The following is a 25,370-nucleotide window of genomic DNA, read 5'->3' on the forward strand; positions in this document are numbered from 1 at the left end:
TGTGTTTCCCGAGCTGGAATATAGATGTGCTGTCCCTTGTCCAATAAGCAGCGACCCAAATTTTGATCTGAATTCTTACGCGCTTATGCTCACCTTTGCAGAAATGGATCCAGGGAACATCTAGTGCAGGGGTAGTTAAACTGCGGCCCTCCAGATGTCCATGGACTACAATTCCCAGAAGCCCCTGCCAGCATTTGATGGCAGGGGCTTCTGCGAATTGTAGTCCATGGACATCTGGAGGGCTGCAGTTTGACTACCCCTGATCTAGTGTCTCATGAAGCAGAGGCTGTTCAAAGATCACACAACTGATGGCTAGGACATTTGCTGAAGTTTATTTTGACCTCTCTCCCCACGGATCTGCTGAACTGTTTGAATCTGCTTTAACTTCCCAGGTTTAGAATAAGGGGAAGGGAAGTCTAAGGCAAACTCATCTGTGTGTGATTGGGCCCTCCCATAACATGCTAGCCGACTGATGCTATCCTTGTTTCCCAAAAAGTAAGCCCAATTGTCCTTGAAAGGATTTATCCAGTGTAAGCATATATGATCCCCACATACCTACTACAGCCTTAAAAATATTAGATCCCAGGTAACAATCCTTCAAATGGATTCAAGTGGATAACCGTGTTGGCCTGAAGTAGTACAACAAAATTTGAGCCTGGTGACGCCTTTAAGACCAACAACGATTTATTCAAGGCGTGAGCTTTCGTGTGCATGCACACTTCTTCAGACAATAGAACAGGGATCATAAGAGTACAGATATAAGGATAAACTAAATTAGTAGCAAATGAGTAAACGACACCACAACATCCTAAATATGCAGGATGGTAATCCTTTGCTAGAAAAGCCAATCAGTCCTGTGGGTTCAATTGTCATTCACAAAAACATTGGGGTAATAAAACTGTAAAGTTGGCGATTAATGGCAGACATTTTCCCAGTGGAGAAAAGAAGTAACTAACAGCGACTTCTTGTTAGCCCCATCCATCTCCACCCAAGCATGGAGGAATCCCTATAAGTGACAAGTCATGCTGAATATGTTATCCTGTCCTGAGAACAGAGTTAGATTCTAAATATGTTAGCATGCTACATATGCTAACCTCATTTAACTCTTATATCCTAACAATCCCCTCTTTTAATTTTATTTGGGACAATGAGACTGTAATGTGATGTAAGTATCTAATGCTATTTTTCTACTAATTTACTTTCTCCTTAACTCTGTACTCTTACGATCCCTGTTCCATTGTCTGAGGAAGTGTGCAAGCACATGAAAGCTCACACCTTGAATAAGTCTTTGCTGGTCTTAAAGGTACCATTGGATTCAGATTTGGTTGAATCCCTCAAACAGTTTTGGTCTCTGATTTGGATGCCAAACATCTGATTAAAAACCCATTTTTTTTGGTTGAATTAAAATTAGTTGTTGCATCAGAAATAATAAACTTCCCCCACTCAGAAACATGGAATCATTACTAGTGCTCATTCAAATCTGTTTGTTGTTGTTGTTAGGTGCAAAGTCGTGTCCGACCCATCGCGACCCCATGGACAATGATCCTCCAGGCCTTCCTGTCCTCTACCATTCCCTGGAGTCCATTTAAATCTGTTTAAGGGCTGCCAACCTCTAGGTGGGGCCTAGAGGTTTCCCAGAATGACAATTTATCTCCTGACTATAGGGGCTTTGGAGAGGACTGTATGGAATTATACCATGCTACAGTCCCTCCCTACCCAGACCTTGCTTTTCCCAGGATCTACCCCTAAATCTCCAGGAATTTTCCAGTTCAGTATTGGCAGTCCTACTGAAGAAGAAGAGGAGTTGGTTTTTATACCCCACTTTTCAATGCCCAAAGGAGTCTCAAAGCGGCTTACAATCGCCTTCCCTTCCTCTCCCAACAACAGACACCCTGTGAGGCAGATGAGGCTGAGTGTATGTGTGTGCATGTGTTTTGCTTGAATAGAGGTAGGTAGGTAGGTTGGGAAACCAATAGGTAAAGGGGGAAACAGGAGGGGAGAAGGGGAGGGAGTCTCTCTGTGTGTGTTTGCGAGTGAGGGAGGAGGTTGGGAAACTAACAGGTATGGAGGGAAACTGGGGGTGGGGGTGGGAGGGAGGGGAGTCTCTGTATATCTCTGTGTGTGTTTATGACAGAGGGAGGGAGCTGACCAAGTTGCTCCAGAGCAGGTATGTGTCCCACATACCCTCTGAGAGTCAGGCTGTCAGGTCAATTTATTTAAAGCATTTCCCGTGGTACGCTAGATATTCTCTTGAACCACATTGATGGAAGGATGCCGTGAATTTCATGCCAAACATCCTTCCTCCCAACTGGACTTTCCCTTCACCCTCTTGCCCTTCTCTTTGAGCAAGCCCAAAGGAGGGAGGATGGGCCCTGACCATACCCCCTTGGCTCTGGACTGGAGGCGCTTAAATAGCTCTTCCCAGTTCTTGCAAGTCGAACAACTAAATCTGAGTCTAGTAGCACCTGAGAGACCAACACACTTTTTCAGAGTGTGAGCTTTCCAAAGTCAATCTCTCTTTGTCAGAAACCTGACGTTAGCATCTAATGAAAGGAACGTTGATTCTTGAAAGTTCATACCCTGAAAAGCGGACTGGTGCCACATGCAAAAACAGAAAAAAGAGGTTTTTTTATTTTAAAAAACAAGCCATTTCTGATTACCAGGCATAATGAAATCTCAAAGGTTTAATTGAATATACTTTTTTGTACCAAATCACACAGTTTTGAAGTCCTGATTACACGCCCCAGGAATTTATTTGCCTGAGAAAAGTTGCATTATGGATTACAAGATCAAAGATTAATTTCACTGCTGCAGACTCATTTGTACAGCTCAGACGACATGTGCACAGTTCATGGAATCTTGTAACACCATAAAGTTTTCCAACGTTACATCATTAGGAAGGGGGGGAGGATGTATTTCGATAATGGATAGGCTGGGCTGACCGAATGTGCTTGTCTCCTTTTGGCAAAGAGGAAGAAAATAAAATGAAGGAGGAGAGGAATCTTTGCTCCCAACGTACTTCCACATCATTCCTTAGAAACGTTTGACATCAATTCCATAGGCTGACTGGCGATCACCCTTTGGGAAACACGAATGTGTTCAGACTGGTATTGTGGCTAGGCTTTAAGGAGGTCGTGTACAGTATTGAGAGGCCAGGGAGAAATGCAATCTTATTGATTCTACTCACTGCCTGGATTGTTGTTACCTTCCCTTCATGCTGGACTCCAACAGTGCTGAATTAAAATGATCTCAGGTAACCGGCGTTAGGAAAGACCTCCAAAGTGTCTGCCGGTCATTGTAGACAATACTGAGTCAGATAGGTCAATGGTATAAGGTGGCTTCATACACTCCTATACGAAACACTGATGTTTTGGCCTTACTTGTTTCCCTTTATGCCTTTCCAGGTGCGTACCTATCCCATTTTGCAACTGGGAGCAAGTGGGTGGGAGGGGCTTGGTGACACATGGGTGGGGGGCAGGGCTTCCTCAGAGCAATGCCCGCCTACAAACCGGCCCCTTTTCCTGACACATGCTGTCCCGCCATCCCGCCATCTGCTTTAGGATGGTTAGGGTTAGGGCTGATCCTGCGTTGAGCAGGGGGTTGGACTAGATGGCCTGTATGGCCCCTTCCAACTCTATGATTCTATGATTCTATGACTCTATTCCCACCAAGGGGAGGCAATAGAGGGACCAGCTTGCTTCAGGCTATGAGTACCTGGGTTTGTCCCCGCCATCAGGTTCCAGGACAAGGGACTGGAGGCTATTGGGACAGTGGCCTATACCCACATTAGAGGGAAGGCTGTGGGGGTTCATACTAGGCAGCTAACAGGCATTGGTCCATCCGATGCAAGTAGCTGCCATGCCCAGCCTTGGGTCCGTGGCATCGGGGGAGGCAGGCTGCCTGCAGCCAATGCACTCCACTGAGCCATCCTCTGCCCACTGACGTGGGCGCCACTGGGTGTGTGCCAGTTATGGTGTGTGGTTCCCACTGTCTACGAGGGCTTGACAGGGCCAGTGCACCCTCATCCAATATGGTGCCCAGGGTGTGATCCCCAGTCGCCGTATCCTAAATGTACCGTTGTGCTTTTCATTGACTTCAGCATCCGACATCATGATTCGGTGCTGCTGTTCACCTACTAGCCATTTCCTCCTCTCTCAGAACTATCCTCCTTTATCATTTTGGGGGGATGGTGTAGTTATTCCCAACCCTGATGTGGGTGGCCCAGGGTAGCTCAATCTTATCAGATTGCAGAAACTAAGCAAGGTCAGCCCTGGTTGGTACCTGGATGGGATATTTCCAAGGGCATCCCGGGCATCTAGGCAGACACAGGCAATGTCAAAGGCCCTCTGTTTGTCACCTAGCTTCTTAGATCTTCTGTTTTTTTCATTTTTCTTGCTGTTTCTGAGCAGCAAGGAGGGTATACCTTTGGACAGGGTTTGGTAAGAGAAAAAAGCCTACAATCAGCAATGGGCTACCACCTGCCACCTGAGGATGCCTAGCACAAATGCCGATCATGGACACTGAAAACACAGCAATTCTGAACTGAATTGAACACAGCCCTGTGGCCACACGGTATATGCAAGGATAGACACATCTTTATTTCATAGATTTCTCCCAAACTGACCTAGGAAGAAAAATGTCTTGGTAGTAGCGAAAAATCTTTGCGAGCAAGAAGATTACTATGGACTAACCTCAGGGTAGGCAACCCCCTGGCATGTATCCAGAACAAAGACACAGCAGACCAATGTTCTTGCCATTCTGAATTGATCCTACCTAGGAACTGAAGAAGGCCCCCAAGTCACAGGCAGTGAGTTAAGGCAACTTCCATGGCTTATGCCTGTTATCAGTTCCCAGAGCCATGCATCTCACCCCTTGGGCCAACCTGCTTTTACTTACCAGAAGACCAGCATCTTCACATGAGAAATTGTTTTCTATGGCCAGAGCCATACAGGTTGCCTACCTCTGTGTTCTTCATTCTGGGCATGGACTTCTCAAACTGGAAGATGCCTTCCAAGCGGAGGACTTCCCAAACTGGAAGATGCCTTCCAAGCGGGGGACTTCCCAAACTGGAAGATGCCTTCCAAGTGGAGGACTTCCCAAACTGGAAGATGCCTTCCAAGCGAAGGACCAATGAAGACTCTTTGGACTGAAGTGTGATGGCAAATGGAGTCAGGAAGTCCATCCCCCCCTCCCCCAGCACTGCTTTTCTTGATTATGGTTATATCCAGGTTTGGAGAGTGTGAGTTACAAGAAGGATACTGCTCACTTTCCAGTTAGTCAAAGAAATAATAAAATATAACATATTCATATTACAATACGCCACTAGATATAATATTCCTTTGTGTCTTCTCGTCGAGGAGTCTTTAATATCCCGTAAAAAAATCTAAAATAGTTGGAAGTAAAAAAATGAAAAAAAAAATAGCCAACTGTGTATCCCCGCCCCCTTTTAAGTTCTTCTTTACAGTGATATGGTAGCAAATGCAAGGAAAAAAATAGTCAATAATCAAAGTTGTACTCAAGATGTTCTGGTCCCATCTCCGCCAACAGGGCTCAGGTTGGAGTAGAAAAGGAAAGCAATTGACAAATGTTAGAGATTGTTGGGATCTGTCTTTTGGCTGTAGCTTTGGTAGATGATGCTCAGTGAATAAAAGCTATTGCGAAAGAAAGGGCTTGGAGAAGAGATTGAGAACCCCAGACTGGAAAAGTGAACCCTGAGCATGAGGCAACTTGGTCTGCCACCCAGATCCAGAACTTTCAGGGGAGGGGGAGAAAATCCAAAGAAAATGAGCATTATCTGTTAAGGAGTCCCTACCTGCTAAAATGAGTATTAACCCACTGGAACCCACCGTAAAATGAATGGGGCATCATTCACAACTGCGTTGTTCTACTGACTTTCATGGGACTTAAACAGGACTTGTGTTTTCCTGATTCGGGCCTAAGATTGCAGCGACAAACTTGCAAACTTGTGCGCTTGCCCTTTGACCTCTTTTGGGGGGCCTTTGGAGCTCCCACACCCATAAAAGATGTCTGGATCTAGGGGTACGCTTCCATCTCAATTCCACTTCAGCCAGTCCAGCAGACCCTTTCTTCAAACCCCCTTTCAACCCCAATGCTGGCAGACAAAGTGGAACCGAAAGGGTTCGCGCAAACATGTGCGGCAACATAATACATCCCTCCAGAATGGATTTGCGCAGAAATGCCGATGCATTCGTTGTCATAGCTTGGCAAATGGTCACACTGAGCCCTATTTTGGCTGTAGAAAAAAAAAGAGAGAGAGAGAGAGAGAGGAGAAAAAACAATAAAGAAAGGAGTACTAAAATTGCAGCATAAAACCAAGATCGTACGGACGGCCAACGCAAACGGCGGTTCCTTCTCTCATCCTCTGCATAATCATAGCATCGCGTTTGCATATAGGACAGCCTTTTTCGTTATTGCTCTACTTCATAAAAATATAAGGAACTCAGAACAGACGTACACGTTACAAACTTAAGGTTCTTTGGTGAAGAATGAAAAAAACAGTACTTTCGCAGTAATTTGATCCCGGAAGCGGGCTTCCTGCTTCTATCTGTTGATCCTCTGGATCCTCTCGCAGAGGAGGGACAAGTACTGGGTCAGTTTGACCATGGCAACGATAGCGATGCCTCCCACCATCATGCACGATGGCCAAAAGAGTGAATGGAACAGCACGTTGGAACTGTAAAGTTTGGTTAGCAGCACGCTCTTCTGGACCCCAGCTGGGTCATAAAAACACGAAAAGTGCTGGTACTTCTTAAAGTTTTCCATGACGACATTCACAAGAGACAGAGACTCCTCAAAGTTCTTGCCGCACTTGGGTATGTAGGAACACTGGGGAGAAAAAAGAATAGGAAAGAGGACGATGCATCTCCAGCCAAAGGGCATACCCCAAGAGCTTTCACTATTAATCCAAACCAATCATGAGCTTCTTTTCCCAGGCTAGCAGTGATGTGAAGGCTCTCCTCGAATACTCTCAGTGCTTTCATAAAAGCACAATTCCCAGAAGCCCTGGCAAGAAGGCAATCTGCTGAAATCTGATGGGTTTTCAACTATGGGCTTTCTGCATTCTTATTTTCCTTGCTTGCTTTGATTCTCCCCTCCTGCTTTTGTATGTGTTTTACTCCTTGCAGTACATCATTTGAATACGTGGGTTTATCTGAAGATTTAAACTATAGGTTATTATGCCTCGCATAAACCAATGTAACATTGAATTGACCAATAGAGGGCGGAAAACAGATTCCCCTCCCAAGCTACAGAAACTTACAAATGAGGAAAATGAGTATGTGCGTGCCTAATTTTGCATCTCATGATATATGTTTCCATAGATGCAAAAGCTCTATTTTGGGAGTTTTTCAGGGGGGAGGTGAAGTTCTCTTGTACATGTTTGTGACTAGAATGCTTTCTCAAGCATATTCTTAGAAACTTTTAAACAAAAGACTTTTTAGCCAGTGCCAGTTTGAATTAAAGATGGGATAAAAACAGAAGCCGATTTTTAAATCTCATTTATTTTAAAAAGTGCCTGCAGGAGATTCAAAACACTCACACTGCTGATGTCCATGATTGCTACTTAGGTAGGATTATAGGGTTACAGGCTTGATCTGTTAAACAATCTTGACTCCTGGTAGAGTAAAAAAGGCAAGGAGGGAAGAATTGGGCAGCAGTTTAGTGTGAGATGCCTGCAAAAGCCTCCAAATGGATGGCTGGATTGTCTGAGATCGTCTGGATCTTAGACAATACAGCCTAAGGCTAGGGTTGCTGATGGCTCTCGACCAGCAAGGTTGTGTATGCAAGGAAGGGGGAAATGATGTGCCTCTACTATGCCATCCCTTCTGGCAAGGACTGGAAATGACATCATGTTGGCAGCAAGGCATTGATTTGATACTCTAGGACAGCTGCCCCAACCCCCAGTCTGGGGACCGGGACTGGTCCGTAGATCAGTCGGTATCGGTCCACAGCTCCTCCTCGTCCTCCTCCCCGGCTACTGCCACCAGGGCTGCCCTGCTACTTTTCTGCTGGCTCACTTTTGGTTCTCTCCGGTGGCTGCCATGGCTGGGGCTCCCCCTTGACGTGGCACTGTGCAGCTGCTACTAGCAGTGCCCCCTAGTGGATGGCAGGAGGTCAGGGGCGATGGCAGAAAAGCAAGTGGAGCAGGGGCTCAGGTGGCGGCGACGTCCCTCGGCAAAAGACTACCCCCCTCCCCGGGCCTCAGTAAAATTGTCAAGCATTTGACCGGTCCCCGATGATAAAAAGGTTGGAGACCACTGCTCTAGGATATGGGTCAAAACTCTATGGTAAAACCATAGAGATTTACCCAAGTCCTAGAACAACACCGGTATTTGCAGGAAGTGATGGCATGCTGTCTCTAATCATTGCTGAAAACCAAAGCACCGTCCTCCGGCGTCTCTTCAGCAAGTGAGGATGGCGTGACCCATGAGGCAGAGAGGCTGAGCTGGATTCATGCTGACTTTTACTGGGTTGCTAGTCCTGACCTTCTGGGATGGGAGCACAGCTTTCCCCACAGTGGTGTCAGCAATATCACCGGCTGAGCCAGCTGGAGGTAGGATGAAAATGACCACCTGGACAGGCTCCAGCAGGAATCATGTTTTGATTGCTCTGAGATGCTGCCTCCCCAACCCGCGGAATGGGCGTCAAGCCTAACAGCAGGAGACATCCATCTGTTACTCTTCCAGTCACATATTACATTGTCAGTTTACCCCGCTAGCAGTAAAAGAATAATCCCTAGCTGTTCTGTGAAATGTGTTTCCGTGCTGCAGTTGTTGCGCTGGGACTTCTGCCACTGAAAGGTGCCACTAACAGCATGGTGTAGTGGTTAAGAGCGGCAGCTTCTAATCTGGCGAGCTGGGGTTGATTCCCCGTTCCTCCCCATGCAGCCAGCTGGGTGACCTTGGGCTCATCACAGCTCTGATAGAGCTGTTCCGTCTGAGCAGTCCTGTCAGAGCTCTCTCAGCCCTACCTACCTCACAGGGTGTCTGTTGTGGGGAAAGGAAAGGGAAGGCAAATGTAATCTGCTTTGAGACTCCTTTGGGTAGAGAAAAGGGGCATATAAGAACCAACTCTTCTTCTTCTTCAGTAATATTAGTGCTCTCTGAGCCTCACCTACCTCGCAGGGTGTCTGTTGTGGGGACAGGAAGGGAAGGTGGTTGTAAGCCACTTTGAGACTCCATTGGGCCGTGAAAAGCCGGGTATAAAACCAATTCCATCTAGTCCATTCTCCGATCCTGCCATTTTCTCCAAGAGAAAATGTAGACTAGAGATCAGTTGTAATTCTGTAGTTGTAATCCAGTTTTAATTCTGATAGAACTCCAGACCTCGCCTGGAACTTGGCAACCCTATATGGATGTGTGTTTCCTGGCTCTTCTTAGCAAAGTCCTTGGAAAGGAGAAGCACTTTATGAGTTGTTCAAATTCTGAGAGCTGATTGTATGCAAACAGGCCCAGAGCGTTTGCTGGCAGGGGCTCATGGGAATTGTAGTCCAAGAACATCTGGAGGACCACAGGTTGACTACCGCTGATGTAAAATACTCAGTCCTCAATACTTCCCTCTCTAAGCTGTCAGTCTTAAGGGAACACGTCTCCTTGATGCTTTTACTAGGAATGCCAAAGAAGAAAACTCCCCTCTACAATGAATACACACACACACAAAGCCCAATTTCAAATTAGCTGTCTCCAAAAGCATGGGCCTTTCATCACTTCCCCATTCCAATGCTAACATCTTTCCCCCTTCTCAATCTTAGCAAAAATGTATACAAAATTATCCCTCGGTCCACCTGCTATGTAACCAACTTTGGATCCTAGCCTGTTTCCCCAAATATATGGGTGGCTTCTCTACTTCTCCCCCCTGTTCTTCTGTGCTTCTCCCGTCTGCTCGCTTCCCTTCTTCAGAGGTTCCCGACCGTGTTCATAAAACAGGCTTATTTGCATCCAATTTTCTCCTTTGAGTTTGTTAGGGAAAGGGTTTAAATTTTGCTTGGCACTTCACATTTGCATTTATTTCCTCCCTGTAGCGCCTCTATTTTTATTAACCCTGTCCTGGATAGACCACGATCGCCCGATCCCATCAGATTTTTTTCAGATTTTTGGAAGCTGAGCAGGGCTGATCCTGGCTAGAATTTGGATGGGAGGCCTTCAAGGATTTGGGTGGTAGTTCCTGCAAGGAATACCCAGAGTCATGATGCAGGGGCAGAAGATATCAAATTACCTCCGACCGTCCCTTTCCTGGCTGCCAGACAATCCCCGGATCTCCAGGCTACAATACTGGGATTATAAGATCTTGAGTCCCCCCTCCCTTTTTGAAATCCCCCCCCCCCCCAGTTAACATTGCCTGGGGTCATCGACTGGAGTAATGTCAGCTGAGAGCAGCAGAGCCGGTACTCCGCAGGGGAATTAAGCTTCTGTGCTGCTATCGATTGCATTTGGAAGTTTTTATATTTTATGTAAACCTTTACGAGTCGGCTGGGCTGAGAATGGTGGACTGTAAATCTAACAAACAAACAAATAAATAAATAATCTTTAAACAGCCACGCGGCGCAATGCGCCGCGGACTAAATAAAAGAGTAAGGGCTGTGTGGGAGGAGTTAGGGCGGGCCCTGTCCAGGATAAAAACTTGAAGGGGCCAATCAGGAGCCGCGAAGCGGCTCCTGATTGGCCCCTCCGAGTGTCCATCCCAGGCCAAGCAGCCAATAGGGAGCCGCACGGAGCGTGGCTCCCCATTGGCTGCTTCGCCCGGCCAGGGAATCACCACATAGACTGGACTGCCAGTCAATGCGGTGAGTTCTCTGGGGGGCCGCGCCACCTTCTCCCGACTGCTGGAGTGGCCGCTCCAGTGGCCGGGAGAAGGCTCACGAGAGACACCGGTGGGGAGGGAGCCGCGCTGCCTTCTTCCGTCTTCGGGGAGGGTGGGGGGGCGGGAGCCGGCCTTCTCTCGGCCCCGGGAGCTGCCTCGCTGCGGTGACGCTGCTCCCAGGGCCGAGAGAAGACCAGCTCCTAGCGCCCATTTTATTCAATAATAAAATGGGCTTTCTTTCTAGTAAATAAATAAAACACATAGAACCTCTTGTGGCGCAGAGTGGTAAGGCAGCAGAAATGTTGTCTGAAAGTTCTGCCCATGAGGCTGGGAGTTCAATCCCAGCAGCCGGCTCAAGGTTGACTCAGCCGTCCATCCTTCAGAGGTCGGTAAAATGAGTCCCCAGCTTGCTGGGGGGTAAACGGTAATGACTGGGGAAGGCACTGGCAAACCACCCCATATTGAGTCTGCCAAGAAAATGCTAGAGGGCGTCACCCCAAGGGTCAGTGCTTGCACAAGGGATACCTAAATAATACACATGCCATACAATAAATAATCTATTTTTATTTACCCGATTTAACATGGTTCCCTTCCTGCTAATGCAACCTACTCCTTTCCTTGTTCAAGAAGCTTATTCCTCTCAATTTGTTTTTGAGTCTTGTCCTATATCTTGCCCCGCCACATGCACAGGTCATGGATACCTGACAATACACGTGTTTATTCCGTACTAGCAGAAGGATCCTTTTGCTAGCTACAGACACCGCATGTGTTTTGCTGCTCTGAGTCACACCAGCAACGCCCAATAGGAGTGCAGCTCAATGACATTGCCCGCTGGCAGTGCCCAATAGGCACTCAATCCATCACCCGCCCTCATGGGGAACTGCTAGCCTCATAGGAGATCGTGCTCCTTCCCCACGGGAGGCAGGCAGGGAACGGTTCGGCTCAGGAGCAGCCTGGCTTTCAGGATGCTGAGTGGGTTGAAAGAGAAGAATCTTTTAATTCCCTTCCGGGTCAAAACGTTAAGCATAGCTGCCAGGGGGTGAGATCTGTGAATTATTTAATTTATTTATGGAATGTATCTGCCATCCTTCCCTGGGGGCTCAGTTCAAAGAAAAAAAGACAACGAGGGGGCCGTGAGTCAAAGAAGCATTAACTGTACCTGCATTAGATTAAGGGGAAAGGCAACTGGGAGGAATTAAGTGAGTCTAGAAATAGGCAGATGTTTTCAAGGTTTCAAGAGCCATCGGAGCTGCAGAGGCTAAAGAGCCAAGGGAAGGTGAGGAAAGGGCTGTTCAACATTCTCCTCCAGCATCTCTTCTGCTCCACATCAAGCTGTCCCAGTTGAAATTCTTCTTTGGAGGGAAAAGAGAAGGAGGGACCGCCCCTGTCACCTTTCCTTTGCTTAAACCAGGCTTTCCCAACCAGGGCTTGATGAAACCCTGCAGTTTCTTGATGGCCCTGGAATGGTTCTTGAATGGGTGGGAGTTAATTTTCAGTATATTTTTTAAATTTGTTAAGCATTTATTGGGTGATATGATAAAGAGCCTCTTGTGGCGCAGAGTGGTAAGCGGCAGAATTGCTGTCTGAAGCTGTCTGTCCATGAGGTTGGGAGTTCAATCCCAGCAGCCGGCTCAAGATTGACTCTGCCTTCCATCCTTCCGAGGTCGGTAAAATGAGTACCCAGCTTGCTGGGGGGTAAACAGTAATGACTGGGAAAGGCACTGGCAAACCACCCCGTATTGAGTCTGCCATGAAAACGCTGGAGGGCGTCACCCCAAGGGTCAGACATGACTCAGTGCTTGCACAGGGGATACCTTTACCTTTACGTATGACAAATATAGTCTTGTTGACCTGTCTCCTCCCCAAATGGACAATGATGAGCCTGGAGTGGGTGGGAAGGGGAGGAGTGAAGTGTTGCTGAAGTGTTGCAGCCCATATGGCCATTCAAGTGCTTGTGTGCATGAGGGAACCGAGCCTAACTCTGCTCCAATAGTCTACCTAGCAAGATGGCCACACCTTCTGACTCTTTTTGGCTTGAGCTGCAGTGGGAAAGCCCCACAACTTGGCTGTTCTCTGAGTCAAATTCACCCCAGTGGTATAGGAGCCATCCTTATCAGGTCTACTGAAATCACATGATTCATGTGGTTTTCTTAGGGTCCCTAGCCTGCAGGTGGTGGATGGAGATCTCCTGGGATTATAAATGATCTCCAGGTGACATAATCCAACCAGAGCTGGCAATCCTAAATTTACTGCCAGGAAAGGGTCCTTAGGTCTACGGTCATAACGTTGGTTTCTGAAGATCAGGTTAAATGTGATCTGGAAGACACTGGATCTGCCGCTACAATCCAGAAGCAACCTTGAAAACATCTGCCTATTTCTAGACTCACTTAATTCCTCCCGGTTGCCTTTCCTCTTAATCTAATGCAGGTACAGTTAATGCTTCTTTGACTTCTGGCTCTCTCATCGTGTATTTGTCTCTCTATGGCATACTCTTCTGTAAACTAATTCTCAGATTGTGCCCTTTGACAGCTGTGCTTGACTTTTTGACCTGAAAGGGAACGAAAAGATTCTTCTCTTTCAACCCGCTCAGCATCCCGAAAGTCAATCTGCTTCTGAGCCGAACCATTCCTCGCCCAATGCTCTGTGGGAAAAGAGACCTATAATCCCAAAAGGTTAACAGTTCTCAATGAAATCAGAGTCCAGTCGCACCTTTAACCAAGATTTATTCAAGGCGTGAGCTTTCGAGTGCTCACGCCTTGAATAAATCTTGGTTGGTCTTGAAGGTGCTTACTGGACTCTGATTTTATTGTGCTACTTCAGACCAACACGGCTACTCATTTGAAGTTCCCAATGAGGCCTGCTGATGGACTGAGCACCTATTTGGGCACTGCGGGCTGCTGATGCCATTGAGTCACACTCCTGTTGGGTGTTGCTAGCGTTACTCCGAGCACCAAAACGCATACAGAGGCTGCAGCTAGCAAAAGCACCCTTCATTGTGGAATAAGCCCCTTTCCCAGAAAGCCCCGAAAAATCACTATGCCAGCCCTCACGCTCGCAAGGGGGGCAGACCTCCCGCCGTGCCAGCACAACATCATGAAACAAGCGATTATGCAAGGTCATTATGCTTGCGATCGCAATTATACATCTGCCAGCAATCACTGGGATCTGTGTTCCAGTGTCTGATTTCGCCCTATCTCGGGCAATTAAACCCTCGTGCCACCAGGGCTGTTATCTCCTGAGCGAATGGAGGCAGATAATGAAGAGATACATGTGCCTGAACATCATCCGTGCAAGGACTGGGGACCTCCGGTGCCCCCCCCCCTTTCTGCAAACAAAGACCAACAGCCATCTGGAGACAGAGCTCGACATCACAAGAAAGAGCCGTGATGCGCACAGCAATGTCGCATCGGCACAGATGTGCTCGCGGCCTGGCAGACCGCTCTGCTCCGTTCCTGCATTTGCAATGTTCATTATCTTTTTCCGGCATCGAAGGGAAACATTTGAATTGGCACGGCTCTGCTCGGTTTGTTTTGTCTTTGCAACGAGGGCGTGGTTAGTTAGTTGCCCGGGTTGTTGCCAGCGTGGGTTAGTGAGTCTTCCGGCCCATCTGGAGCGGTGATTTGCCCTGCAAGGTTCCCCCCCCGTGAAATAAGGTGTCATTTCTTTTTAATGTCGGGCATTTCAACTTATGAGCCTCTTGTGGCGCAGTGGTAAGGCAGCCGCCTGAAAGCTTTGCCCATGAGGTTGGGAGTTCGATCCCAGCAGCCGGCTCAAGGTTGACTCAGCCTTCCATCCTTCCGAGGTCGGTAAAATGAGGACCCAGCTTGCTGGGGGGTAAATGGTAATGACTGGGGAAGGCACTGGCAAACCACCCCGTATTGAGTCTGCCATGAAAACGCTAGAGGGCGTCACCCCAAGGGTCAGACATGACTCGGTGCTTGCACAGGGGATACCTTTACCTTTACCTTTATTTCAACTTATTGGGTGACTGCTTCTTTTTTTTTCCGGACGGGGCAATTTCTGCTTAAACGAAAGCAAAAACAACACCCCGCTACAGAGCTTGTCTTCCCGAAATAACGGCATTCTAAAAACTACCGCACCTAACCTCTACAATTATGTCCCCTCCTCAAGATTCCCCCCAGAGGATTTTTCATGGAAATAGTCACTTTCATTGTTAAACAGGCCTGAAAATAGCTAGATTTGAATCCAGGAACAGCTTAGAGACCAAGATTTTTAGGGTAGGAGCTTTTGAGAGTCAAAACTTCTTAGAAAATGTCTGAAAATAATCACTCTTTACTTAACCCAGCAGGGCATTTAAAAGGGGCAACTCTGATAAGCAATTTTTTAAAGGCATTGATTAAAAGCTTTGGAATGGGGCACAAACTTGTCGGTCATTCCCAGCCCCAGAAAAGCACGCCTGGCCTCAACCAGGGCCAGGGCCTTTTTGGTGCTGGCCCCTGCCTGGTGGAACCAGCTCCTGGTACAACTGCGGGCTCTGCGGGAGCTATTGGTGTTCCGCAGTGCCTGCAAAACGGACCTCTTCTGCTAGGCTTATGGTTGAGGCCGGGCCAGCGAGGAAAATGAGGCTGAGAGAGCTCTGAGAGAACTGCTGTGTGAGAACTGCACTATCAGGACTGTGGCTGGCCCAAGGTCACCCAGCTGGCTGCATGTGGAGAAGAGGGGCCCTTCATTGGCCACTTTGGGAGACGGCAGGTCAACCTGCCCAAATAAGTGTAGATTTAAAAATAAATCATAATAATCTTTTTCTTTCCTTTTAGCTCAGAGCCAGAAAGGGCAGGTATCGAGCCAGCTGCCGTTTTGATACTTCTCATGCCACAATACTATTGAGATGTCTTCATGGGACCATCTGGTGCCTTGGTACCGTGGTTGGAAAACCCTGGGTTAGAGTGTGGGACTGGGATCTGGGATGGCCTGTCTCAACTTTTTTACCATTGAGAAACCACTGAAACATTCTTGAGGCTTTGAGAAACCCCAGAAGTGGTGCGATCATGCAGAATATGGTTAGGAAGCATACTTGTGTACACGCCCACCCAGGGGCCCTCCCCTTCCCACCCCCTCCAGGCCCAGCATTGATTTTGGGAGGCATGTGTATGTGTTAGCATGAACATATATAGGCATATCACCCAATAAATGTTTAACAAATTAAAAAAATAATTATTAATTCCCACCCATTCGGGAAACCCTTCCAGGGCCATTCAGAAACGCCAGGTTTCACAAAATCCCGGCTGAGGAAGCCTGATTTAGGGGAACAAGGCTTGAATCTTCCGCGTGAGTGTTGGGTCGACTTGGGCCACTTACACACTCTCAGTCTAACTCAACTCACAGGTGTCTTGTGCAGGTAAAATGGAGGAGGGGAGCATTAGGAGAGCCACCTGGAGTCCCCACTGAGGAGAAAGGCGAGGCCTCAACGAAGCACGTAAATATTAAATTCGACATGCTCTTTTGGAATACCCGTGGGAGTAGCTCTGCTCGGAGAAAGAGAGCACAAATTATCCCGCTGCAAAAGCTGGCTTCCACTGGGATTCGTCCCAGGGTCTTCTTACCTCAGAATTAATTTTCATTGTCTCCTCTGTGTGGTAGAGTAGAAACTTTTGTCCCAAGGACGTTACGTTGACGTACACTTGCAGGCAGGGGTACTGGGAGTGCTTCCAGCTGTCCGGACCGCAGTTGAACGAGCAGTTAAAGGTTTCTGTGATGGAGGCATTGAGGAGTGTGCACTGTGTCTCTTCTGTCCAAACACTGGTGAAGAAAAGAGAATTTAGACAAAGCGAGGTGAGAACAGGGAGAGAGAGAGAGGCCTGGATCTCCATTTTCTGTGGAGAATTCCAAACTCCTCCCCTGAAGAATTCTCCAGGTCCAGAGTGGACCTTCTGGCAGGTGAGATTGCCTCAAGGCCTTCAAATCGTCATAGGAACGGGCCTGAGGTTTAAAGATAAGCAACAGCTTCTAATGGCTTCCCGAATTATGGTGCATTCTGGGGGACCTGTTGGATATTCACAAACACAGGAGTCCCCGGTGTGGTGCTGATGGCCACCATGTTGCCCACCACCACTTTTTCTGGCGCCCGCCAGATGTCATTAGGAAGCAGGTGAGGCCAAGTAGGGGAGTCACTGGCAGGTAGTCATTGACAGATGCGCTTCCCTCAGACCAGGGATCAACAGTTTGTTGGGGTTGGTAATACATCCCTGTCAGCCCAGCCAGCCTCACAGAATTGCTGTGAGGATAAGATGGAGTAAAGGAGAGTGATGTGGTCAATTGGTTCCGCCAATTGGGGAGAAAGTTGGGGAATACACGTCTCAACAAATAAGTAGTTTTAGCACCTTAACTCCTCACAGTCTAGATGAGGGAGGCTTCTTCGTCCTTCAGCAGGCCCTTAGGTTGGCAGATGCATACAAGATACACAGAGTATTATTCCAGTCGGTTGCCATGTTAGCCTGTGGTGGGATGACTCAACAGGGGTCCGGGGGCACCACAAAAGCTAACACAATTTATTCCGGAATGAGGACGTCCCCCTATGTATCACAACAGCTGTATTTAGGCAAACTAGCATTCGTTTTTGTTTTGCTTGTCCATGCTCTCTGCATGGTCGCATGAAGTTGCCTTTTAATGAATTGGAACCTTGGTCCACCAAGGTCAATGTTATCAGCTCAGACTTTCTCCAGGGTCTTAGTGATCATTTTTGCTGGAGATGCTGGGGGTTGAACTGGAGACCTTCTGCATGCTAAGCAAAGGCTATACCACTAAGCCAAGGGCCCTCTATTTCTCTTAAGTCTGTAACAAATACAGGAGGAAGTAAGACAAGCCTTTCTAAATCAGTCCACCATTGTTTCTCCAGCAGTGGCCACCTAGATGTCTTGGAAGGCCACCAGTAAGGCATGAACTAGCACTGCGCCGAATTTTCGGGCAGCTCGATTTTCGTTGGAGAAATCGTCATTTTTTAAAAAGTGGGGAAATGTTTATGAAAAAGCACGGACATCTTCCCCTCTTTAATGCATTTGGGGTGCCTGCTCAGAGACATGGTTCCCGAAACCTGGTGCTTGACATAGGGGAAAGACATCTTCACCCCCCTCTATTGATGCACCTGAGCCAATGCAACCTTGTAATGGGATTCCGATTTGCATGGAGATCTTCTTAATTCCTTGGCACTTTGTCACTCTCAATGGGATGAGCAGACGAATGTGCATCTTGCGGAAAGCACTGCGCCACGGAGGAATGAGATCAGGGCTTTGAACCAAATGTGAGGAAACATTAACCTGGTTGCCTTGGCAACAAGAAGATGCTCTCCCTCCCTTGTGAACAGTGTCACAACTGTGGACCAAGATGCACCCCCAAAAAGGGGATTTTATTTATGGGGACAAAATGCATATGAAATTGGCACTGTTTTGGCTCCATGCTAATTTGAAGATCGCATCTGACAGACCCATTCTGTCTCTAACCAGGACAGGTCTATTTGCCTGTTCTTACTGATCGACATTCATAGACCAACAAACTTGACTAAACCTTATTAAAAACCATCTAGCCCCTCCCCTCCAACATCCTACCTCCGTGGAGTGCTGTCAGGCTGAATTAATTTCAGGTAACCATGGTGCTTTGATAGCCTTGGATGGAATAGCGTGGGGGACTGTAACGTCACCTGTGATTCCACAGGAATACTTTGACCTTAACTGTAATTGTCAGGGATGTATAATTAAAGATCCCAGAGAAGAGAGCAGATTGAGAAGTGTAAATAGTAGGGACTACCTACTCAGATTTTTCTCCTAAGATTTAACCCGTTGTTTGCTCTAAATACAAGGCAAAGGATATTCAACACAACGCCTGCAAATCACTGTAGTAATTCTGGAGATGTTACTTTAAGTATGGGATAGATAGGGATGAAAACAGGTGACAGGTGTGAGGAGGTGAGGTGGAAGAGGGCAGAGGAAGCTACCGCCCAAGTGGACTGCCTTATCTTGCCTCATCACAGAACTGGCCCCAGTTCATTTATCTCCAGTCACTGGCCAAATTTATCTCCAGTCACTGGCTGAATGTGGAGAAGCAGAGAGTCAAACCTGGGTCTTCAGATTAGAGGCTCCCACTCTTAACCATGACATGAGCTGGCTCTCTCCAGAGAAAGCTAGCCCCTGAAGGCTATCAGGAAAAATGCTATACAGGAGCTCTAAGAACTATGAGTGATAATGTCTCACTCCTGGGAAAATTATTACAAAGATCAGCAGGATTTTCACTTGTAAATTGGGCGGTGTTGCCCCTACATGGGGAGGAGAAAATAAAACACCTTAAAGCAATGCAAAACAGTGGCTATTTTTTACAAATTAAACTTCCCCTTTCCTGTTTGAAAGTGTCTAGTTCCCTAGGTGGCTGATTATTACTGCTCCTCCCTGCTGAATCGAGCCAGGGTTGTATTCTGGAGCAACAGAGGCCCAGTGGTGTGTGGACCTGACCATGACATAGGTTTGCAGAGTAGGATGTTAGTCAAAGGCCAAATTGCTGGGGAAAAGTCTTGCAGCTCTTTCCTGCTTCGATCAATCTAGGGCTAAATTTGTTATATGAAGGAGGTCTTTCACTGAAGGCTAGCCCCTAAACACTATCTCTACTTTCTAGGAGCTCAGTACGATTTCCATGGCAAGCTTGTCCTCTATTGGGAAGGGTCTTCTGTATCCCTTTTCATACGTCATGAATTAGAGGCTGGACCGATTTCATTCATTCATTCATTCATTCATTCATTCATTCATTCATTCATTCATTCATTCATTCATTCATTCATTCATTCATTCATTCATTCATTCATTCATTCATTCATGTTTGTTCTTATTGACCGTCACTCCCGAACCCTGCTTTGTATATATTAATTTAGGTTTAAATAAATACACATTTGCTGAGAGTTCAATGGAGGTGCCTCTGAAGAAACAGAGCAATATCTCAAAACTGAAATAAAAATTACTGCTCAGAAGAAAAACCCAATTAAAGATTTTCTTTTTCATTCCCATTATTCAGGTGGGCCGCCGTGTTGGTCTGAAGCAGCAGATCCAAGTTTGAGTCCAACAAAAGCTTATTCTGGGCATAAGCTTTTATCTGCATGCACACTTCCTCAGCTATATGATGGAGTGTGCACGCACATGAAAGCTTACACTCCGAATAAAATGTTGTTGGTCTTCAAGGCGCCACCAGACTAAAATTTTGTTTATCACCATTATTGTAACACATCAGAACTCAAAATAGGATTTGTGTATCCCTACTATTTTATAGAGCCTCTTGTGGCGCAGGGTGGTAAGACAGCCAACGTGCTGTCTGAAGCTCTGACCATGAGGCTGGGAGTTCAATCCCAGCAGCTGGCTCCAGGTCGACTCAGCCTTTCATCCTTCCGAGGTCGGTAAAATTAGTACCCAGCTTGCTGGGGGGTAAACGGTAATGAGTGGGGAAGGCACTGGCAAACCACCCCGTATTGAGTCTGCCAAGAAAACGCTAGAGGGCATCACCCCAAGGGTCAGGCATGACTCGGTGCTTGCACAGGGGATACCTTTACGATTTTATATGCTTGCAAGCTTAAGGTTTGATTCTGTATGGGGTTCTTCATCCATCTAAATCCATTGGTCTCAATGGTCTTCAGATGGATTAACTGTGCATGGGAAATGCCCTGACAATTAGCATCGATTAATCAGCGGATGCTTCAACTGATAGTGGAGGCCAGTTTTAATCAGCTGGGCTGAGACTTTAGGGTACGTGTGTTTATTCCTTGTAGTTCGAATCCTAATGCCTCCCAAGTCTCAAAGTTGAGACTTCTCTTTCTGCACACGGTTCCATCGCCTCCCCGGGGTTTTTAGAACAATATTAGAGAAAGAAAGAATTACCTCTGCATGTAGGACCTCAGCAGCGTGATCCCCAGGAGGAAGTACATCATAATGGAACACACCATCATCGTCAGTCCGAGGAGTATGGCCCGGTCTTCTCCTGCTTTCAGAGCGGTGACTGTTTTCCTTTTGTCCAGTAGATCATGATCCCTGATTTTTTGGTAAATATTTCTGAGGTTGAAAACAATACATTCTTATGTGGAGTTCACACTTAATCCATAAACCCTCTACAAGGATAGACTGTTCCACCGTCAGGGCCTGTCTCGTGGGAGAGCGAGGCTTTCCGGGTTTCCAAGGGTGAGGTTCTCCCAACAATTTGGTAGGGGGAAAAAAAAAACATCCAAAGTATGTTATTGACTTCTGTTGATAAAATGTTGAAAAAAGGCCCTTTCGGGGAATATGGAGGAAAAACGTGACTAGGAATAGCTATATTGAACTTTAGGTTCCTTAAATAGTTGACACCAGAGACATTTTTACTAGTCTGGTTAAGTGTATTCTAGAAATCCTGAAAATGCTCAGAGGGGATTCAGTCTAGGAGACACTAGAAGATGCACTGTTCTCCACAAGGACCAGGGCGGAACTGCATGTTAGCAAACATACCTGGCTGCTGCTGAAAATGGCAGCCCTGCGTCGATTTCTCCATTCATAACATGATGTTCAACCAGCCTTTTACAAAATTTCTGTGCCACTAACTACACTGACTGCTTTTGTAAGGCTGGGGGTATGCTTAGTATTATAAGAAGATCAGGATATATGGAAAGCTGTAAGACCCAGGAAAAAGGAACTCTGCAGGGCTGCCGGTTTCAGCAGCAGCTGTGTGTTTCCAATAACATGCAGCTCAACTTTCAGAGAAATAATATTGCCTTAGAAGAAATGTTTCACACCTGAAAGGTACTGTCCACATGTTAATACTTTTCTGGCACAACTCAGAGTTTTCACCAGGGAACAAAAACAGCATTTGCACTTAAAGCATTTGCACTTCTTGGACCTGTGGAAACATTTTAAAAAGCACAGCCTACATTTTGAGTGTGAAGGGAAGATCCTGAAATATGGGGGAAGGGATTCAGTAAGAAAGGAGAGCAGAAAGAACCTGAATTCCCCCATCTGCAAAGGCAAGGGCATGATTCAGCTTACTAGTGGAGCTGGTGTGGTGGAGAACTACCTGGCCTCTTCCTGCCTTCCGGTCCTCAATGACAAATATATGGCAGGGCAAACGTACAGAAGTTTCTATTAACAGTGGTCTTACTTGATCTGTTCTTCCCCCTTAAAAAGAGGGCTGGAAAAGGGGTAGAGAACAACAGCTTCAAGGGCTTTTGTGGGGAACATTATTTTATACACGCGCATTATTGAGTAATGGGACTTCTGTTCTTCCCGCGCATGTTCCGGTAGTAAGCATGTGATCTGGGCTTATGGCTCCTTACTGAGTAATCAAAATCGAGACATTGCTTAGGCATATTATGGTTCGAGTGCCTAAAATTATAAGAGTTGATGTGCCATACAAAGTGAAATAACAATTCCCCGCCTATGGCTTGCAGCTGTCAGTTAAAAAGCGCTGCCAGTCACTCAGCACAAACTGCTTATGGCCATCGTTAACCAATGACAGAGTAAAGCAGTACATAAAGTGCCAGCAGTCCATAGAGGTATCAAAATGGGAGAAGCCCAGAGAGAGATATACCAATTATATCAAATATATTTCCATGCAACGTATAGCGATCCTCGTATATACGAGAGAGGCAGCTTGGTGTCATGGTTAAGAGCGGCATTTTCTAATCTGGTGAGCTGGGTTTGATTCCCCGCTCCTCCTCCACATGCAGCCAGCTGGGTGACCTTGGGCTTGCGACAGCACGGATAGAGCTTTTTCTGACTGAGCAGTCATATCAGGGCTCTCTCAGCATTTGCTGGCAGGGGCTCATGGGAATTGTAGTCCATGGACATCTGGAGGACCACAGGTTGACTACCCCTGTTCTATGGCACTGTACCCTGCCGAAGCCTAACCCCAAGCCCCACCCTCTGCAGGATCCCCTGTCAAAATCTCCAGGTCTTCCCCAATGCTACTGTTTGGGCAGAAAAGTGGGATATAAATTTCCAAAATACATAAGTACTCTTGCTCCCCATCCTCACTCAAGAGATGGTATGGATAGGATGAGACTGTGCAGCGATATGCTGTCATGGGGCATTCGGATTTTGTACCTGCTTGAGTCTTGGCAGTGTCACAAAGTACTAACACTCCTGATTTTGAAAACGCTCCTGTATTTGAAAAGCATCTTGCCATGTGACATGGTCATTCCAGGGGGGCAGCTGCATTGGTCTAGCGCAGCAAAGCAAAACAAAGATCCAGTGGCAGACGTTGGGCCTGGAGTAGGGTGGGGATCAGTCAGTGTCTTTTTGCAAATGGATCTGATGGGCATTTACTCCAGAGGGAGTGAGGCTGGAGATCAACCGCATGGGTTTTCACTCGCATGGGACATTAGACAATTTGAGGACTGACATTTTCGCTGTTTGATATTTCTTTTTGCTGCACTGTTTCTAATTTTATGGAGCTTTACTGAGGTTTGGGTGATTTTTTTATTTGGTTCCCCCCTCCCTCCCTGATTAATGTTTTAAATATTCTGTGCATCTAGGTTTGCCAGCTCCAGTTGGGAAAATTCCTGGATATTTGAAGAAGAAGAAGAAGAAGAGTTGGTTCTTATATGCCGCTTTTCCCTACCCGAAGGAGGCTCAAAGCGGCTTACAGTCGCCTTCCCATTCCTCTCCCCACAACAAACACCCTGTGGAGTGGGTGAGTCTGAGAGAGTGCTGATATCACTGCCCGGTCAGAACAGTTTTATCAGTGCTGTGACTAGCCCAAGGTCACCCAGCTGGTTGCATGTGGGGGAGCGCAGATTCGAACCTGGCGTGCCAGAGTAGAAGTCCGCACTCCTAACCACTACACCAAACTGGCTCTATTTGGTAGAAGAGCCCAAGGAAAGGCAAATCTTGGGAAGAAGAGAAATCTCCAGGGAACCAGGGAAAAGTGGCCATTTTTTTCTAGGGGAACTGATTTCTTTCATCTAGAGATCAGCTATAATTCCAGGACATCTCCAGGATATACCTGAAAGTTGGTATCCACGAATCACCCAGAGTTCGCTTTCGTTGCCATATGAAAACTTAGCAATACCATAAAACAAACCAGTAAATAGATAAAAATAGGTCCTGTTAACTGGGATTTGCTCCTAAATATCTGTGTCGGGGGCTGCAACCTGAGTTACATCAGGGATGGGACTATGGCCAATGCATGCATCAGACATGGGGTTATGGTCAATGTGTGACAACCAATTTAGAAAGCAGCTGGGCAGATGAAATGCTGGGAGGCCAATGCGCAGATTGCCAGTAATTTTTGATTGCTCAATCTAAGCCAAGGGAGGGGAAAGGCAATTCCAACTGGGGTCACGGCATGAGTGGACGGGAGGTGTGACTATTTCTATTTTTCCAATTTTATTTGCTTGATGGAAGAACGCATAGGGGCAACCAGTGTGTGGGTTCCAAGCAGCCTTTTCTCTTATGATAAAGACCGTTTATGCACTGGAGGTTTCATGCCGGGCTACAGGCTGGAGTTTTACTTGTGGCAGGTTGCCCCACCTCTTCCTGCACCCACAAGGGGGATCATTTGGCTCGATGCACCTCATTCATCCCTGATTTGTGCTCCTGCATGGGAGCTGGGGCAGTGAAGTTCCCAGTGCGTAAACGGTCAAAGAGAGGAGAATCTCCACCCAAAAAGACTATCGAGGCAATATCGTGGACTTGCCTGGGCATAAACCAACATGTAGAAAGGAACAAGAGCGGGTCAGATGGAGTGAAAAACAACTGGCTGAATCCAACCTAGGTCTAGTCTGCACACAATAGATAATGCACTTTCAATGCACTTTAGAAGTAGATTTTCCTGTTCTGCACAGGAGAATCCAGCTGCCAAAGCACATTGAAAGTGTATTATCCTATGTGTGCAGACTAGGCCCTAGTATATTTCTCCCCATGCAGCAAATCACAATTCTGGGAAGCCACTGGGAAAACATCTTGGACAAAAATGAATTGTCCACCTCCCTCCATTGCTATCACCCTAATCCAACCCTGGGCCTTCTGCGACGTCGATTTAGTGTTAAAAACGCACCGGGGATTTGTTCATGGAACTTCCAGCCTCTTGTCTGCTTTGGACTCTACTTCTATCACCGTGTCGCAATTCGATTCCAATTTTCCGCCAGGCATTTCTAGGAATTCATTACAAGCAATGCTCCTTCTCTTTAAAAGCTTTGCTAACTTTTGCACGGAATGGACATTCGTTTAGCCTCACGGGTTTCCCCCCTCCTTGGATGCTGGGAGATTTTTACATTCTTGACTGCCAATGACAGACTGAGTGAGGCAGGCTTTGTCGAAGAGGCGATAGGCAGGAATAAGCTGGTGTCGCTGGGCTATTATTATTTATCACAATGTATTTAACGTTGATGGCTTGCTATCGAAATCGGCATCGCTCCGAAACGAAAGCGGGCGGGGAAAAGGCAGACACTGCCATGCAGTTCCGGGACGTTAAACCGATCGCGAGGCATCGCTTACATCATTCTGTAGACATAAAATAGCCACGGCGTAATCAGTCAACAATGGCGCGAGCCCATAAGCGTGATTCAAATGGACAATGAAGAAACAAGAGAGCTAATT

General features: G+C 46.9%; 1 protein-coding gene across 9 annotated transcripts in view; it reads right to left on the bottom strand.

The window, feature by feature from the left end:
* Positions 1-2,666: 2,666 nt before the first annotated feature.
* The window catches only part of KCNMB2 (potassium calcium-activated channel subfamily M regulatory beta subunit 2), a 190,515-nt gene continuing 167,811 nt past the window's right edge, over positions 2,667-25,370 (bottom strand). For 6 of the 9 annotated variants that reach the window (XM_077348348.1, XM_077348347.1, XM_077348349.1 and 3 more), the window contains 3 exons: positions 20,685-20,855; positions 16,383-16,578; positions 2,667-6,846 (listed from right to left, as the gene is read on the bottom strand). In XM_077348348.1, the coding sequence (XP_077204463.1) occupies positions 6,562-6,846; positions 16,383-16,578; positions 20,685-20,855 (652 nt within the window). In that variant the 3' untranslated portion in view covers positions 2,667-6,561. The remainder of the gene's footprint in view (positions 6,847-16,382; positions 16,579-20,684; positions 20,856-25,370) is intronic. The other 3 variants (XM_077348352.1, XM_077348350.1, XM_077348346.1) reach the window with 1 other exon arrangement.

The sequence above is a fragment of the Paroedura picta genome, chromosome 8 (genome assembly GCF_049243985.1).
Source record: "Paroedura picta isolate Pp20150507F chromosome 8, Ppicta_v3.0, whole genome shotgun sequence".
NCBI classification, from domain to species: domain Eukaryota; kingdom Metazoa; phylum Chordata; class Lepidosauria; order Squamata; family Gekkonidae; genus Paroedura; species Paroedura picta.